Source organism: Anabrus simplex, chromosome 3 (assembly GCF_040414725.1).
Source record: "Anabrus simplex isolate iqAnaSimp1 chromosome 3, ASM4041472v1, whole genome shotgun sequence".
NCBI lineage: Eukaryota > Metazoa > Arthropoda > Insecta > Orthoptera > Tettigoniidae > Anabrus > Anabrus simplex.
In genome coordinates this window covers 24,355,762-24,373,889 of record NC_090267.1, presented here as the reverse complement: position 1 = coordinate 24,373,889, position 18,128 = coordinate 24,355,762, and the positions used below count along the sequence as shown (strand labels likewise).

Genomic DNA, 18,128 nt, shown 5'->3' with positions numbered 1-18,128 from the left:
CAGGAATAAATTGTAAAGAAAACTGAACAAACATTTAAAAAATCAAGTGTGATCTCGAACGTGAAGTAACCAATAGCATCAGTAGCTATATGGATAGGCTATAGCAAGCAGTAGCGACTATGATAGATCGATTGATCGATCGAATTTTCAATGTTATGATCTGCTTACTATTGAATATGCTGTGTTGTTGGGGAATGGCGAGCATGTTGAATTAGGCCTATATTGCATTCTCAGTTTTTCTAATCGCTTAAATACATGGCTTCCACAACAAAATATGCATATAGACAAAATTACACAACCCAACGGATGACTGTTTGTTTAGTGTGTAATGACGTGTGCCATAGTCACTACCTCGTAAAGTATAAAAGCAAGACAACAAACACTGACTGAATGCAGGAAAGTGCGAAATTCACTTAAACTTAATACTCATTGAGTGTTCATGATTATTATTATTATTATTATGATGAAATGCGCTGATGTAGGTAACACCGTGGGCCGCGCCATGTTGAGTTTCTAACCTAACTTACGTGAGAGGGGTTCGATAGTTTTCAGGCACGTCTAGTAGCTTGTAATATCACGTGTAATTTTGTGAATAGAGAACAAGATTTAAAATAAAGTGACATCACACTGTAAGATGAAGGTTGTTTGTTGGTTAGGAGATTTTGAGTTTGTGAAGTATATTTGTATGTATTCGTTCTTGATCCAGTCAATCCCAAACCACCATTCACATCGATTTATATCGGTTGAGCGCAATCTTGAAACCTGTCTGCCAACTGTATTGCCTACATCACCACGTGGTTAAGTTACCTAACTCGGCGTGTGTGGTATATAGGTTTAATAGTGTTCAATGTAGTTGTAATTTTATTTACATCCGTGTGTTGGTTACCATATAGTTCATCTGTGTACCATACCCCTGTATAGTTCGTGCAAGATAAGCGGCAAAAATGTGACTCGGCAAAAATTGACACCGTGGTATCGATCAGCCATAACCTCCTCCTTATGCCGGTCATTAGCCGCAAATAATTTATTTTTACACTTTATAATAATGTACCTATTCTTGTTTTAGTGTATGATATTGTTAGGAAGTTTTGTGAATTTGTTTTCACTTGTGTTTTTTGTGTGATTTTCATAGTAGGGTATTACATTTTATGAGTGCATCAACTGCTATCGAAGCAATAGAGTGCTGGCAGCATAGGTAAGGCAGTGCTCACTTGTTTTGCGAACTGTCAGTTTACAAGAAAGTCGTGCGGAGTATAGGACTATTTAATTTTTTTCTTTTTACAATATACTTACTTTTCTCAGCTAACAATGTCTTCATCAAAGCCAAGGAAAACTTCGTTTAATGAAAGGTGGCTGCTTGATGATACTTTCAGAACGTGGTTGAAACCCATGCCTCAGGACAAATTTTCAGCATATTGCATAATATGTAAAACATCATTTTCTCTTAGCAACATGGGGAGGCAGGCATTAAAAAGTCACATGGTAGGAAAGAAGCATGCCAGTAGTGTCAACTTCAGCCAGTTCTCATCATCCCTTTCAAGTTATTTTAAAAAATAACATTCGAATAGTGAAGTAAAAAATGACTTAAACTCAGTAGATAATACCCTGGCCGCAAACACAAATTGTCCTCTGCCTGCCACAGCTACCACAACGAACTCTATCACATATGACTCCACTGCTGCTGTTTCTCCTGCTTCTTCTTCTTCCATTAAAGAAGGTTCACCAGAGATGAGATGTCTACAGAATTATCTTTCAAGAGAGCAAGTAACCAAAGCTGAGATTATATGGTGCATGCATACGGTCATGCAACACCATTCTTTACGTTCTATTGAAGCTAGTGTACGTTTGTTCACAGTAATGTTTCCAGACTCTGAAATAGCTTCGAAAGTTCAACTGCACAGAACAAAAATTGCATATACAATCACTCATGGTTTGGCCCCCTATTTTCATAAGCAAGTTCTTGAGATGTGTCATAAGTGCACACATTTTACCGTTGGTTTTAACGAGTCACTGAATAAAGTTTCTCAGATGGGCCAAATGGATCTTGTAGTTCGTAGTTTCAATCCTGATAACAATGAAGTATGCACTTCTTATTTTGATTTCATGTTTCTTGGTCACTCTACCTCCTCAGATTTGTTAAACGGTTTTGTGCGAGCACTGCAGGGACTCAATCTAAAAAAACTCTTACAAATTTCAATGGATGGTCCAAATGTTAATAAAAAGTTCCTTCAGGATATTGGTAATTTATTAAGTGATGATCCAGATGCTCCTATTTTGGTGAACATTGGATCTTGTGGCTTGCATACTGTGCACAATTCATATAAAATAGCAGTAAAAGAAACCCAGTGGAATATTGCCGAGTTTCTTCGTGCTCTTCACTTCTTGTTTTGCTACGTTCCTGCAAGACGTGCTGATTATACACATTATTCAGGTTCAAACGTATTTCCTTTGAAATATTGTGCTATAAGATGGCTTGAAAATTCGAAAGTCATTGAACGTGCTATAGATATTCTACCTAATGTTGACAAATATGTGGAAGGAACAAACACAGACAAGAAAATCCCAAACTGTAACAGCTTCAAAATAGTATAAACTTCAGTTAAAGATCAGCTACTTAAGGCCAAGTTGTCATTTTTATTATCTCTTGTTGGAGATTTGGAACCATTCCTAAAACAGTTTCAGACAGATCTTCCATTTGCACCACTTGTATGAATCTCTCATTGCAACAATGAAAAATGTCATGACAAGGTTTGTTAAGTCTGAGTCACTGCAGTCTTCAGGAAATGTCCTCAAAATTAATTTAGACAGTAAAGAAAATCTTCTGCCTGCATCTAAAATTGACATAGGTTATGATGCTAGAGCAGCACTTCGTGGCACTCCTGGATTAAACGATAGAGATATATTAGTGTTTCGCACAGATTGTCTAAGAGGAATGGTAGCTTTGTGCAAGAAGATACTGGAATGGTCACCACTGGCATATAAACTGACTAAAGGAATTTCTTGTTTTGATCCAAGTGTAGCCAAGCAACCTCTAAGCAGCAAACGGCTAAGGGTAGCTTTAAATGTCTTTGTTGAAAACAAATGGATCTCGGGTAATGAAGCTGATCATATACAAAGGGAGTTCACTTCTGTGTGTGAGAATGATACTTTCAAAGAAGTAATGAATTCTTTGTCTTCTAAAAACGAGAGATTAGATCACTTTTGGCTCCGTACTGTCTTTACAATGGCAAAAAATGAAAGTATCCTCCTAATCAATACATCATATATTCCGTCATTAGACGGAGTAAACAAGATCAGACATGTTTCGGCTCGTTTGAGCCATCTTCAGTGAAAAAAATTAGGGGGGTTGGAATAATTTACATAATGAGTTGAAAAAATGCTAAAAAACATAATGAAAGCGCAAATGAAAAAACAAACAAAAGAGAGCCTATACGGAAACAAAATTAGCACAAATATACAATATTTACATCAATATGCAGAGCAAAAAACAACTTGTGACAAAATTCAGTGAAACAGGTGTTAATTTGAAATAATAATTGATACTAAAAACTGCGTTAACCTAAGAAACAAGGGAATGAGAAAACAAATGATGTAGATGGAAAATAGTAGCACATGGTGAGGTTGTGGACCTCATAGTTTACAAATTATTGGTTTATAAAAATCACAAAACAGTTTGAAATCCTGTTAAAATCATCTTAGTGGAAACCCATCACATCAAATTGGACAGGAGGAGAGCGGGAGCAAACATTTTGAGAGAAACCAAGCCTGAATTAACCTGCAGGCGAAAAGCCTGTGATAAGGAGGAAAAAACACCATGAAATTTAAGGCTTTAGAAAGAACAGCATTCTCAATATCTTCTCAATCTAGCGGTCCCTTTCTTCATTATTGTTTCATAATGTTGGCTGGTGTTTTGCCTTATTATAGAGGGGTCGGAAGAGCCGCATATAAAAAGATGAGAAGCTGTGTTAGGTCGAAGACAGATGTATAGTAAATTGTATTAATCTAGTGGAAACCGTCGATGAAGTTCTAATGGTGTGCAGTAGGTGGTGTCCTCTCTAGTGGCTTGGCTTTCTCAAAGTAACCGTACTGTCTTGTCAACAGTAAATTTGAACACAGAAAAGTTAGCTTCATTTCTCAAAATGATACTAATATTGTTTCATGGAAATGCTTCACTTGAACGTGGTTTTTCTCTGAATAAAGAAATTATTGTAGAGAACATGCTACAAGAATCCCTTGTAGCACAAAGAAGAGTATATGATGCTATCTCAAACCTTGGTGGAATTGAAAAGGTCTCCATTAATAAGAACATGCTCCATGCTGCAAGGAATGCTCATGCCCTGTATCTAAAGGAGAAACGTGAAGCATTGGAAGCAGAAGATTCTTTGCAAAAAAAAATAAGAGAAAGGCCACTTTGTTGCTGAAAGAATTAGAAGAAAAGATGCGGAGGGTGATGGCAGAAGCTCGACAGTCGTTGCTCGCTATAGATGAAGAAATTTCTTCACTGAAACAGTAATGGTAATAACTTTTTAAAATCTTAAAGTGAATTAAATTGGACTAAATTAAACTTGCAAGTTTTGAAATTTAATATGTACATTAATTACTCATTTATTTTTTGCATGTTAAGGTTTTAAAATGTATTTTAATATTGCGGCCATACCTGGAAACCTATTATAATTTAATTTTTTTGTCATTGTGTGTCATGGAAAAAATTGTTTTTATGTCTGGAAAACAGGGAAATGTCAGGGAATTTCAAAATCCGGATTTGGTGGACACCCTGGAACCGTTCTAAAGAGAAGACAACAGCTAAGGCTTCCAACTCATAAATGGAATAGTTTTGTTCAGCAGGATTCAGGGCACGAGAAGCATAAGAAATAGGACGAGGTCCTCTTGAAATTCCTGAAGGAGATCACCGGATATGCCTGTGGAAGATGCACGAGTCTGAAGGACAGGAGCGTTACATAAGGCGCATTTCAAGTCTCAAAAGGCTTCACGTTGGGCATCGCCCCACACAAATTTCCTTGCGGTTTAGGGACCAAAAACATGGGAGAAGAATAGGCTGATTTAGAAGGGTGTATCACTCCGTCAGCGAGCATTTGGTCAATAATAGCTTTAAGGGCTTTCATTTTGGGAGGTGACAGGCGATACGGAGGAGTACAAACAGGTATGCTGTCTGTGACTTCAATTTTGTACTCTAAGACATTGGTGCCTAGTTGACCCACAGTTACAGCAAGAAGTATTGGTGGCAGAGCCTCTACCCAAGGCAGGTTTTGCGTTGCGTAAGGCCCCACCCTTAGGACAGTCCCGCTTGAGATGAGCAGAGGAGCCACAATTGAAACATGAACGAGGATTACACGAGTTGGAAGCAGGTGAAAGGGCGGTTTTAGTATCCTGAGGAGAGGGCATGCTCATAGGAGGGGGAGCTAATGCAAGGCGTGACTGGTCGGCATATCGAACACCTTCTGCAGAAACCGTGACAGCTTCCAACTGAGTGAACGTTGCTGGACGCGGTGAAAGAGCCAGATATGATCTGTAATTTGGTGTGAGACCTAGGCACACAACACGTCACTATTTATTTCAAAATCTTTTTAGTTGCGTTCAACGTGAACGTCCAGTCACGATTTCAGATATTACCTCGTAATCTGCGGTTCAATATCGGATTCCGTGTACCTCTCAGCCACTCTACCTTTGATACTACTCGACACAGTAGTGCCATAGTAATAATGATGATAATATTACGATTCACGCTGAAAGTTCGCAACACGTCACAGTTTCTTTTAAAGTTTAATTACTGGCGTCTTGTACACCAAATCTATGCAATCTTTATATGAATTACACTAGTTCACTTGAAATTTAAGTTTAAAGTCACTCAAACAATGGATCAATTGGGAGCTTAACTAAACATAGCTCCGCCCTCGGTAAGCTGAGAGTCCCGAATGACGCGCTTCCCTCTCGGCAGTGCTTTTTACAAGGAGGCAATTTCCCCTTCTCTAAATCTGCATACAGCCTATTCTCGGTCCACTAAAGGTCAAATAGTACGGCTGTCAGGTGACCAGTATTCACCTGATGTGATTGAGACATATCCGTACGATTATTCTTCGTAGGATCTCCTGTAATTAATTAAAGTCTGTCCAGCTTCCCCTTCCACACGAGGGTGAACTCCCATGTCAAGGAGATGTGATGACACTAAACAGATGGCCCCCCAGTACTTTTCCACACAGAAACATCACAGTATTCTTTCTTCATCTGAAAGTTATCGAGTGAGTGGACATTAGACACTCTAAATAAATGTCCCAGTCATCTCTTTTAAATCGGGAGAGGACTCCAGAATTTGGATTTCATTAATTTTTATATCGTAGATAATTAAGTTGGCTGGTCTGAATTAGTGATGGTTCCCATATTTCGTTTCGAAAAAGTTTGCTTCCCCTCATTCTACTAGTTGTGGGAAGGGATGTCTTCTCTCGAGTTACGTCGTGGTGAATCCCCGATTGCAGTCCCGCCCGAGTCTAGGTGGGCTTGACTTCTGCTGCGGGTTCCCGCTACACAAAGGAAGATATTGCGCAATAGATCGCAAGTAATGAAATCCTGTAGAATAAATTTAAAAGGCTCCTTTTACCTGTCTAAATGATATGGATATTAATTAGTTTTGGTTTTATTCCCTCAAAGATCATTGCGTCTGTAATTTCAAAGACCAGTATTAACCAGAGGTCCTTGGGTCATGCCCCTGTCGGGTGCAATATATATTAATGCTGCCTGCTGTCATTTCTTGATGGTTAGAGTACTTTTGCATCCATCTCTTGGCACAGGCCAGAGCAAAGTGTAGCTTCCACTGAAGTCCCAGTCTCATCCATGGCTGTGACAATATGGAAGCTGCTGGGGTATGGGTGTGTCTGAGTGTCATGAAAGGTGTTGCTCATACGGTTAGTTGTGCTACAATAGCACTGTCTGGCCCAGTGAGGAAAGCAATGGCAAACCACCTCACTCCTCATCTTGCCTAGTATGCCTCATTTTGGTACTGCCATTGGTTTTTGTGGTTTCCCTATAACTGCATAGCATTTGGTGATGCTATTTGAGGATCCAACCAGCCTCTGGGCTGATGACCTAACAGACAGACAGATATATTAATACAAATATAGACCATTAGCCATGCTCAAGACTTTTAGGCATTACACAGTGACAAAGACTTTTTAAACCATTTGTTAATATTTTTTCACTTCTATTTTATTATTCGACCATCAAGTCCCTAACTTGTAAATTTTGTAGGAATGACTTTTAAATACTATCACGTATATTACATCCAATTAATGTCATTTTATTACTAATGGTCTATATTTGCATTATAATATATCTTTGTTCATTTGACCTATTGTGGCTGATGATGTGCCCAAAGACATAAAAAACGGCCCCTAATAAAAATGTTGTAATCTTGTATTAGCAACATATTTTGTATTGATATAAGGTGGATCATTTGTACTCTTGTTTATAGTATGTTAGTCTCCTTTCAATACGGACCAAATATGAAGTTTTGAATATTAAATGGTGTATGTGTAGTTGAGGCCACTCCTTCCGACAGTAGCGGTGATTGGAAATTAGAAGTGGGGGGCAAAACAATGTAAAGACCAAAAAAAAAAAAAAAAAACCTGGGTTTGTGGGATACAGCTTGGGGGGGGGGGGGGGGAGGCATACATCAAAACTGAAAGAAAATAAAGCTACAAAACGGTAAGTTTTTATTATGCTCTCTGAGCGAATTTCGACAGAAAGGTAAAGGTTGACAGTTTGCCAACTTAACTTGGTTTTCTGAGATTATGATCCACTACTATACAATAAAACTTCCACCAAAGGAACAGTATTACACATGTATTACAATTAAATAGAAGTACGGCATGATTATACAATTAAAAATAATTTAATAATTAACTAACATACATTGAAGAGACTGACGACTGCTCACGGCAAGCGGGTGAATTGTACCTCAGTGTCCATGACCTTGATAAAAAATATATCCCAGCTTCTCTTCCTCACAGTACATGCTAAGTGCCCACTACTTGCTGTGGCGCTATACAGATCGATTAGCCGCGACGAACAATTTTTGCGTGTACTTCTGCTAGTACTTTTGTTAGTAATTAGAGAAAATAAAGGAAATAATAAGCTGATGTCTGCCTCAGTGGTGTAGTGGTTAGCGTGATTAGCTGCCACACCCGGAGGCCCGCAAAATTTCAAATGTGGTACAAGGACTGGAATGGGTCCACTCAGCCTGGGGAAGTCAACTGGGTGGAGGGGCTTTCGATTCCCACCTCTGCCATCCTCAAAGTGGTTTTCCGTGGTCTCCCACTTCTCCTCCAGGCAAATGCCGGGATGGTACCTAACTTAAGGCCACAACCGCTTCCTTCCCTCTTCTTTGTCTATCTCTTCCAATATTCCCATCATGAACCTTCTACGCTGGCGTAGCAGGGAGAGAGGTGATACTCCCACGTGGCGCGTCCCAGGTGCTGGATAGTGGGGGGGGGGGTCCTAACCGGCTTGCCGGCAGACTTGAGCAAAATAAAATAGCTCTCGCGGACCAAACACACAACCCCCTGTGGGTGGGGGATGCAGACAAAGAATACACCCACGGTATCACCTGCTTGTCGTAGGATGCGACTAAAATGGGCAGCCAGGGGATGATCAAATGAGAACCACGAAGACTACTTGTAATTTGTACCATTACGCAGGGAACACCATGGGTCGTTTTTACTTGCGCGTAGTACCACCATGTTAGGTACACAATAGGGTTGTGATCAGTAGTGATAGTGTGTGCTTCCAGCTGGGTTTTACAGTCCCTGTGATTAGTACCACTATATTGAGCGACAACATGGGTCTGCTTGGCTATGATTAGTACTCACTTTGTGAGGAACACCACGGGATAGTATGAGTCCCTGTGGTTAGTACACTTATGTGAGGAACACCGTAGCTTTGCGTTGCCTGTAAATGGTGCCGCAATGTGAGAAGCACCATAGGTCTGTGTTACCTGTGCGCATTACATTACCTGTGAGTAGTACCATTATGTGTGGAATACCGCGAGCCTACGCCACTTTTGATTAGTACTGCAACATGACAAATACCATGGTTCTACTTTCCTAGCGCTAAGTTCTATTATGAGGGGCCGATGACCTGGATTTTGGAACCCTTCAGACTAAGAGCATCATCGTTTCAGTATTGTGCTTTAGAAGCAATCCCTTGATCAGTAATACCATTGTTTAATGCTAGTTTCTGGGAATGTGGGGTATTGCGGGTTAGATCCACTGATTGTTTTAAATTCATATCCATCCATTCATTCTTCGTCCTCACGTTTTGCATTCGGGTCAGTGGAGGATTTTGCACTTTGAAATTGTCATTACATTTCGTCTCATTTTGTACCATTAGGGGCTGATGACCTAGATGTTAGTCCCCTTTAAACAACAAGCATCATCATCATCATCATCATCATCATCATCCATTATTCCCATCCCCCCACAAGGCCCCTGTTCAGCATAGTAGGTGAGGCCGCCTCGGCTAGGTACTGGTCGTCTATCCCAGTTGTATCCTGCCTGACCCAGTCTCACATTCCAGGACACTGCCCTTGAGGCGGTAGAGGTGGGATGCCTCGTTGAGTCTGAGGGGGGAAGAAAAAACAACCCTGGAGGGTAAACGGATTAAGAAAGAATTACCTGATAAGACAATAGGGCTTGATTTAATAATTCCTATAATTCATTTCAGCCGGCTAAAACGGAATAAAAATGGAATGTTTTCTCCACAAAGTGGGGAGGGACAACTTCCCCCCCTCCTCCCACCCAAATCACTGCTACTGCTGTACGAATAAAGTCGTGCTGTAGAAAGCGTACCAAACCACCAGCTGATAACTAGCGTATGTTACGAGTTGTATTTCCGCATGTAATACATTGTGACTGGAAGCATTCTTTTGATAACTGCGCCTGTTGAAAGCCAGGCTCTTATTTTTAAGTATATTTCATGCTTGTTCTGTAAATGCTAAACAGCTGTAAATGGGATAAGAGAGACCACATTGTTTAGGTTAGGTATGCTATCTGCCTGGATAGTGCGAAAAGTTCCACAGCGGAAAGTATAAATAACAGGAAAGTTTGCCGCATTTATGAATATCTGCAGGTGTGGCGGTAATGCGTTTTATCATAATGTTTAATTTTATACATTCGTTGTCTCTCTTTTTTATTAACGCATACCTGTAATGTTTTGTTTGGCATCTCCGAAAATCATTAAAAGTGGGGACATAAAATAATAATAATAATAATAATAATAATAATAATAATAATAATAATAATAATAATAATAATAATAATAATAATAATAATAATAATTATTATTATTATTATTTGTTAGGTATGTTGGTAAGTAAAACAATTGTTGTGATTGGATAGTTTTTATCACGTTTTAAACTTGCTTCTCTCAAAACAATACCGATATTGGCCTGAGTTACGAGATATTAAGCAATCACTTTAATGATCTCACCTGCTATATTAATAGCAACAGCTGTGAATATTTCTTAACAAAAATAAACTCGTTTCTTCATCCCAAGGTGGTGCAGCTCTTTTTAGACACGCCGCAGTGGAGGGGAGTTACATGTACCATGTATTGGCCTCCACGGTATGCACTAGCCACGCGTCTTGGTAAGTGTGCTATTTACCAACTGATGAGCCCAACTTAGCACACTGGGGCGAAACGCTGGCAACCAGGAATGAGTTAGCTGGAAAATTTATAATGTCCCATAACAGACCAACTATATTGGTATTTCCATTTTTACCGCATATCAACCTTCCTGCCATTTGTAAATCTCTGATAGTATGGTACCGGGAATCGAACTCAGACTCCCGTGAACGTCACCTAATTATGCTAACCATTACACTGCCGGACATTTTTAACTACAAAACACAGACACATAGCAAGACTGATGGATGTTTGCAATGCACGGGTTGGATATGAAACTATTCACCTATTTGTGCGATGTCATCAGAGCTGCAGTAGGTCTATGCTACGGAGGCGGACATTTCTTAACTATGAAACACAGATGTACCGCATAACTTCAGTGCATGTTTTCATTGCGTGGGTCGTACGGACAAAACTATTCACCTATTTGTGCGATGTCATCAGAGCTGCAATGAGACTTGTACTCGCTTGGAAGCTTCTTCTCTGATGAATTATGCTGGGGGGTCTTGTATGCGAGATTTTTTTTGTCTCGAAAATCCAGGGGGGGGGGTCTAACACAAGTAAATATGGTAGTTAAGAAAATCATACATGGCAGTAAATAAAGGAGCTCGAGCAATACTTTGGCACCATGTTCAGTGTGTTAAAAAAATGTGGCAGTGTTATTTCATTTTAAATGTGTTCAGTTCCCAGTAACACTTTGCATGATAAAAAAGCACACGAACAGACAATATGGTTGGAGTTGACCTAATTGGAAAATGTCTTCCTCATGGAGAACTTGACTTGGCTATCGTAAGTCGTAAATGAAATCTTTTCATGTTGACATCTGGAGGAAAAGCAACTAATGGTCATCTGCAAGGAATTCTTATGAGACTTATCACTGTAAATTCAAAATTGCTTCTATGTGAAGTTCATTTTATATTGATTCGTAACAACAGTGCAATATTTGATAAACCAACCTTTGCCTAATGCGTTTTTTTCCTGGGAGATGATGCAGTAAATTGCAGTAAATGTTGGGATGAAATGATCACTTTTAAATCGGTGTTTCATTGTACTTTTGGTTGCAGAATCAGCTGAGAAGGGAACCAAATTTGTTGAAGATGGAGTTCGTGAGTTATTGAAGGCACGCAGAGTCCTGTGCGGATCCTATGTGTACGGGTATTACCTGGAAGATAATGGGTACAATAAAACTATTTTCGAGTTCATGCAGGTACTGTAGTATAAAGTTTTATTCGTTGTTTGATTATTAGTTTCTTTTTCATTGTAATCTTGATTTAAGGAAACATAACTATTTAATGTATTTCCAGTTTTGAAAACAGTCTTCATTGACAAGTCATGTTATTATTATTCACTGTGTTTGTATTACAATTCTTTGGAGATGCATGAAGGGAAAAGGGTATGACAGGAAAGTATGTTCACGTTGTTCAGTATGTGAATGATGGAGCTAGGACTAGAATAAGGTCCAGTATTCAGTTGATCAGATGATTGAGTGTAACTGCTGGGTTGCCCTTATATCTTTGACCTAATGATGTATGTGCTACCTGAGACCATTAAAGAACATTCCCCATGGTTCATGACATAATGCTCTGGAGCACCAGTAGAGAGGGAGTACAGCATAAACTACAAAAGTGGAAGAGAGAATACTGCAGGTTAGCAGGGAAAATGCAGAAAATGTTATATTTTGTGATGAGGGAGGGCTGCTCGTCATGGAAGGTGAAAGTCTTAAAACCTTCAAGTACATAGGACCCATCATGACTAAAAATGGCAGCTTGAACTCAGAAATCACCTTCAGGATAAATGCTGGTAGGATGAACTGGAGAAAGATTCTGGGAGTACTTTGCGATAGGATAGATGTTAAATTGAAGGGGAAGGTCTGTAAGTCAGAGGCATGGGTAATTCAGGGAGTGAGGAGAAGAGGCTGGAAGTGTCAGAAAAGAAAATGCTGAGATGGATGTGTGGTGTTTTACCAGGATGGAAAAGTCAGAAACAAGAGGATATGTGTGAGTAATAAGGTGGTAGATATTTCCAAAAAGTTTTGGAAGAGTTGGACTGCAGTAGTGTAGTCGTTTGATGAGAAGGTATGGTGGCTATGGAGGTAAAAGTGTTATAAACATTACATTACATTATCATTATAGACTGTTATGCCTTTCAGCGTTCAGTCTGCAAGCCTCTGAGAATTTACTAAACGTCGCCACAATCCTCGATTTGCAACTAGTGTTGTGGCCTCATTTAGTTCCATACCTCTTATCTTTAAAATCGTTACAAACCGAGTCTAACCGCCGTCGTCTTGGTCTACCTCTACTTCTCTTACCCTAAATAGCAGAGTCCATTATTCTCCTAGGTAACCTATCCTCCTCCATTCGCCTCACATGACCCCACCACCGAAGCCGGTTTATGCATACAGCTTCATCCATCGAGTTCATTCATAAATTAGCCTTTATCTCCTCATTCCGAATACCCTCCTGCCATTGTTCCCACCTGTTTGTACCAGCAATCATTCTTGCTACTTTCATGTCTGTTACTTCTAACTTATGAATAAGATATCCTGAGTCCACCCAGCTTTAACTCCCATAAAGCAATGTTGGTCTGAAAACAGACTGATGTAAAGATAGTTTCGTCTGGGAGCTGACTTCCTTCTTACAGAATACTGCTGATCGCAACTACGAGCTCACTGCATTAGCTTTACTACACCTTGAATCAATCTCACTTACTATATTACCATCCTGGGAGAACACACAACCTAAATACTTGAAATTATCGACCTGTTCTAGCTTTGTATCACCAATCTGACATTCAATTCTGTTGAATTTCTTACCTACTGACATCAATTTAGTCTTCGAGAGGCTAATTTTCATACCATACTCATTGCACCTATTTTCAAGTTCCAAGATATTAGACTGCAGGCTTTCGGCACAGTCTGCCATTAAGACCAAGTCGTCAGCATAGGCCAAACTGCTTACTACATTTCCACCTAACTGAATCCCTCCCTGCCATTTTATACCTTTCAGCAGATGATCCAGGTAAACTATGAACAGCAGAGGTGAAAGATTACAGACTTGGCTAACCCCTGTAAGTACCCTGAACCAAGAACTCATTCTACCATCAATTCTCACTGTAGCCCAATTGTCAACATAAATGCCTTTGATTGATTTTAATAATCTACCTTTAATTCCATAGTCCCCTAGTATAGTGAACATCTTTTCCCTCGGTACCCTGTCGTATGCTTTCTCTAGATCTACGAAACATAAACACAACTGCCTATTCCTCTCGTAGCATTTTTCAGTTACCTGGCGCATACTGAAAATCTGATCCTGACAGCCTCTCTGTGGTCTGAAACCACACTGGTTTTCATCCAACTTCCTCTCAACGATTGATCGCACCCTCCCTTCCAAGATGCCAGTATATACTTTGCCTGGTATACTAATCAATGAGATACCTCGATAATTGTTGCAATCCTTCCTGTTCCCTTGCTTATAGATAGGTGCAATTACTGCTTTTGTCTAATCTGAAGGTACCTTACCAACACTCCATGCTAATTTTACTACTCTATGAAGCCATTTCATCCCTGCCTTCCCACCATACTTCACCATTTCAGGTCTAATTTCATCTATTCCTGCTGCCTTATGACAATGGAGTTTTCTTACCATCCTTTCCACTTCCTCAAGCATAATTTCACAAACATCATTTTCCTCCTCCCCATGGGCTTGGCTGTTCGCAACACCACCAGGATGATTTCCTTTTACATTGAGAAGATGTTCAAAATATTCCCTCCACCTTTCCAGTGATTCCCTGGGATCTATTACGAGTTCACCTGAATTACTCAAAACACTGTTCATTTCCTTTTTCCCTCCCTTCCTAAGATTCTTTATTACTGTCCAGAAAGGTTTCCCTGCTGCTTGACCTAGCCTTTCCAGGTTATTACCAAAATCTTCCCATGACTTCTTTTTGGATTCAACAACTACTTATTTCGCTCTGTTTCTTTCATCTATGTACAAATCCCTGTCTGCCTCGGCCCTTGTTTGGAGCCATTTCTGATAAGCCTTCTTTTTACGTTTACAGGCTGCTCTCACTTCATCATTCCACCATGATGTTCGCCTTTTCCCATCTTTACACACAGTTGTTCCTAGGCATTCCCTTGCTGTTTCTACTACAGCATCCCTGTATGCCACCCATTCACTTTCTATATCCTGAACCTGCCTACTGTCTACTGTTCGAAACTTCTCACTAATCATATCCATGTACTTCCAATTTCCTCGTCCTGGAGATTTTCTACCCTTATTCGTTTGCAGACAGATTTCACTTTCTCTACCCTAGGCCTAGAGATACTTAGCTCACTACAGATCAGATAGTGGTCTGTATCATCGAAAAATCCCCGGAAAAATCATACATTCCTAACAGATTTCCTGAATTCAAAGTTTGTTAAGATATAGTCTATTATGAATCTGGTACCCCTAGCCTCCCATGTGTAGTGGTGAATAGCCTTATGCTTGAAGAATGTATTTGTAACAGCTAAACCCATACTAGCACAGAAGTCCAGCAAATGCTTCCCATTCCCATTAGCTTCCATATCTTCTCCACATTTACCAATCACCCTTTCATATCTTTCAGTTCTATTCCCAACTCTCGCATTAAAATCGCCCATTAGCACTACTCTATCCTTGGTGTTGACCCTGACCACGATGTCACTCAATGCTTCATAAAACTTGTCAACTTCATCCTCATCTGCACCCTCACATGGTGAATACACGGACACAATTCTTGTCCTAATTCCTTCAACTGACAAATCTACCCACATCATTCGCTCATTTACGTGCCTAACAGAAACTATGTTGCGTGCAATGGTATTCCTGATAAAGAGCCTTACTGCAGACTCTGCCCTTCCCTTTCAAACACCCGTCGAGTACACTTTATAATCTCCTATCTCTTCCTCATTATCTCCCCTTACCCGAATATCACTTACTCCTAGCACATCCAGATGCATCCTCTTTGCTGACTCAACCAGTTCTACCTTCTTTCTTCCATAAGCCCCATTAATATTGATAGCTCCCCATCGAATTCCATTTCGTTCGCCAAGTTGTTTCCAAGGAGTTCCTCGCCTGTCAAATGGGAGTGGGACTCCATTACTCCCATAGGTCCGAGGATTGCTTAAAATGTTCTGAGCTTGGTAAATACATGAAGCAGGATGCTACCCTACTTGCACATAGTCCAAGTGAGGATCTCTCCTCTAACGGGTTATGGACCACCGGTGAATTGTATAGTCCCAGCTGCCTGAGCACAAGGAGGGCCACGACTCAGAATATGTCCGAGATGCCCACTCCCATTCCATAGCAAATGGTATCCCGACTCTCAGGACCACTTACTAGGCCACTCAGCAGTTGCCCATGGTTCACGAACTAGGACGTGACTACAGTAACCCACAAACACGAACAAAATAAAATAAATATGTGAATAATAAATTATTGTTACATATGTGAATATTGATAAGGCAGACTATTATAGTATCTAATATTGTAATAGACAATGCTCAAAATCATAAATTCAGGTAAAATTGTTGGCACTGTGAATGTCAAGGCCACCACAGGATGAGGGAGACCAAGAAGGAGATGGCTGGACTACATCAACAAGAATTTGTGAGAGAAAGGACAAAAGGAGGAAGATGTGTGGGACTGAACCTAGTGGAAGCAAAAGTCCAGAAATCTCAACAAAGAAAAAGAAGAGGAGGAGTCTTTATTAAAATTCCTATTTCTTTGCTGTTATTAGAGAAATATATATTTTCAATTCAGGGTTCGTCATACAGGGAGCTCGACATCTCGCTGCCAGCTGGAGTACTTGCTGCGTATATTTTGACATTCTAGATTCAGGACCTGACATGCTTCACCGATGGACATGTACAGTACACTGTGGCTTTGTAGTAATTCAGTCCTTGCCTAGTAGACTGTTTCACAGACCACATGTCAGTTCTTTGTGCCTGGTTATACATATTGTATCCTGCCTAACAACCATCTTCACACACAGTACATTAGAAGCAATTTAGCCGTTGTCTTGAGTACTTTTGTCAGGTGTGCTTTATTTTATTATATTAGAGAACTTATTTTGTCCCACTTTCAATGTTAACATGCACAGAGGAATTTACATACTTTAAATTTTTCTATATCACTTACACTGTAATTTGGACACAAGTGACACTAACTACGTCAAATTCTAATTGTAAATGCAGACTGTTGATTGAAATCATCAATGATTTCCTGTACTCGTTAACTGGTTCACTAATTACAACTTTTCTTTCACTAAATTATAATGCTATCTTCTCGCTTAGACACCAAAGAGGGATATACTGTAAAGCAGTTATAGTTTCCCCCAAGAGTAAATTATATGTTGTCTAATGTTATTGTTACCTTTGGTCATTTGTTAACTGTCCGGCTCCATATCTAAGTGGTTAGCGTGCTGGCCTTTAGTCACAGGGGTCTCGGGTTCGATTCCCGGCAGGGTCGGGAATTTTAACCATCAGTGGTTAATTTCGCTGGCACAGGGGCCGGGTGTATGTGTTGTCTTCATCATCATTTCGTCCTCATCACGATGCACAGGTCGCCTACGGGCATCAAATCCAAAGACCTGCACCTGGCAAACCCAACATGTCCTCGGACACTCCCGGCACTAAAAGCCATACGCCATTTCATTTCATTTGTTAACTGCAGTAATTTATTAGTGCAATGTCAGAGTGACCAGACAGTTCCTTCATTGAAGCCTTCTGTCCAGCATCCAATAGGAATTTTAAATAATTCTAAAGTGCTCTGCATTTTAGAGAATTAATTTCACTTTGTCATATTTTGGCATTTTTGTGCTTAAAATTTTTACATAAAATGGCATGTCAATTGTGTTTTCCAATTTTTTCATCAATACAGAGTTTAAAATTTCATCAGCGAAATGCAGTTGAGCCCATAATGGCTAAACCACTTGTCGACTGCTTATAAATCATTGATTTTTCCCCGTTAAGATGAATTATTATTTTCCCAACTTAGAGAGAAATAAATATTATTTTCATCTGTCTGGAATTGCAAATCTGCACAAGGATTTATAATATCAAAGTATGTGTTACGTAAAGGGTTGATACGTTGTAAAATTATTGCTTTATCAAATAAGAGAATATTGACTTCCAGAGCTGAGGGAATGTTGGAAGTAGAGATAGAGATGTGATATGTATAATTTAAAATTAAATATTATATGAAATTGAATCATTATGTGTTTTTAGGTTTTATTCCATAATGTCTTGCATTTTGGGTCACCATGTGAATTGCCATTGAATATTGTAGAAATAAGTCATTTGTATTACTACCTGTTCATGTTAATAAAATAGAATGGCTTAACAAAAGCAGGTTTGGTGTGGTCTGGAAAGTATTATAGCCCACAGTTGTGTGTTCAGATTCAAATGTATGTACATA

General features: G+C 39.6%; 1 protein-coding gene across 3 annotated transcripts in view; it reads left to right on the top strand.

Annotated features, from left to right (window-relative positions):
* LOC136865936 (uncharacterized) overlaps positions 1-18,128 on the top strand; it is a 360,192-nt gene that overhangs the window by 221,601 nt on the left and 120,463 nt on the right. For all 3 annotated transcript variants that reach the window (XM_067142491.2, XM_067142489.2, XM_067142490.2), the window contains exon 13: positions 11,757-11,899. In XM_067142491.2, coding sequence (XP_066998592.2) covers positions 11,757-11,899 — 143 coding nt within the window. The remainder of the gene's footprint in view (positions 1-11,756; positions 11,900-18,128) is intronic.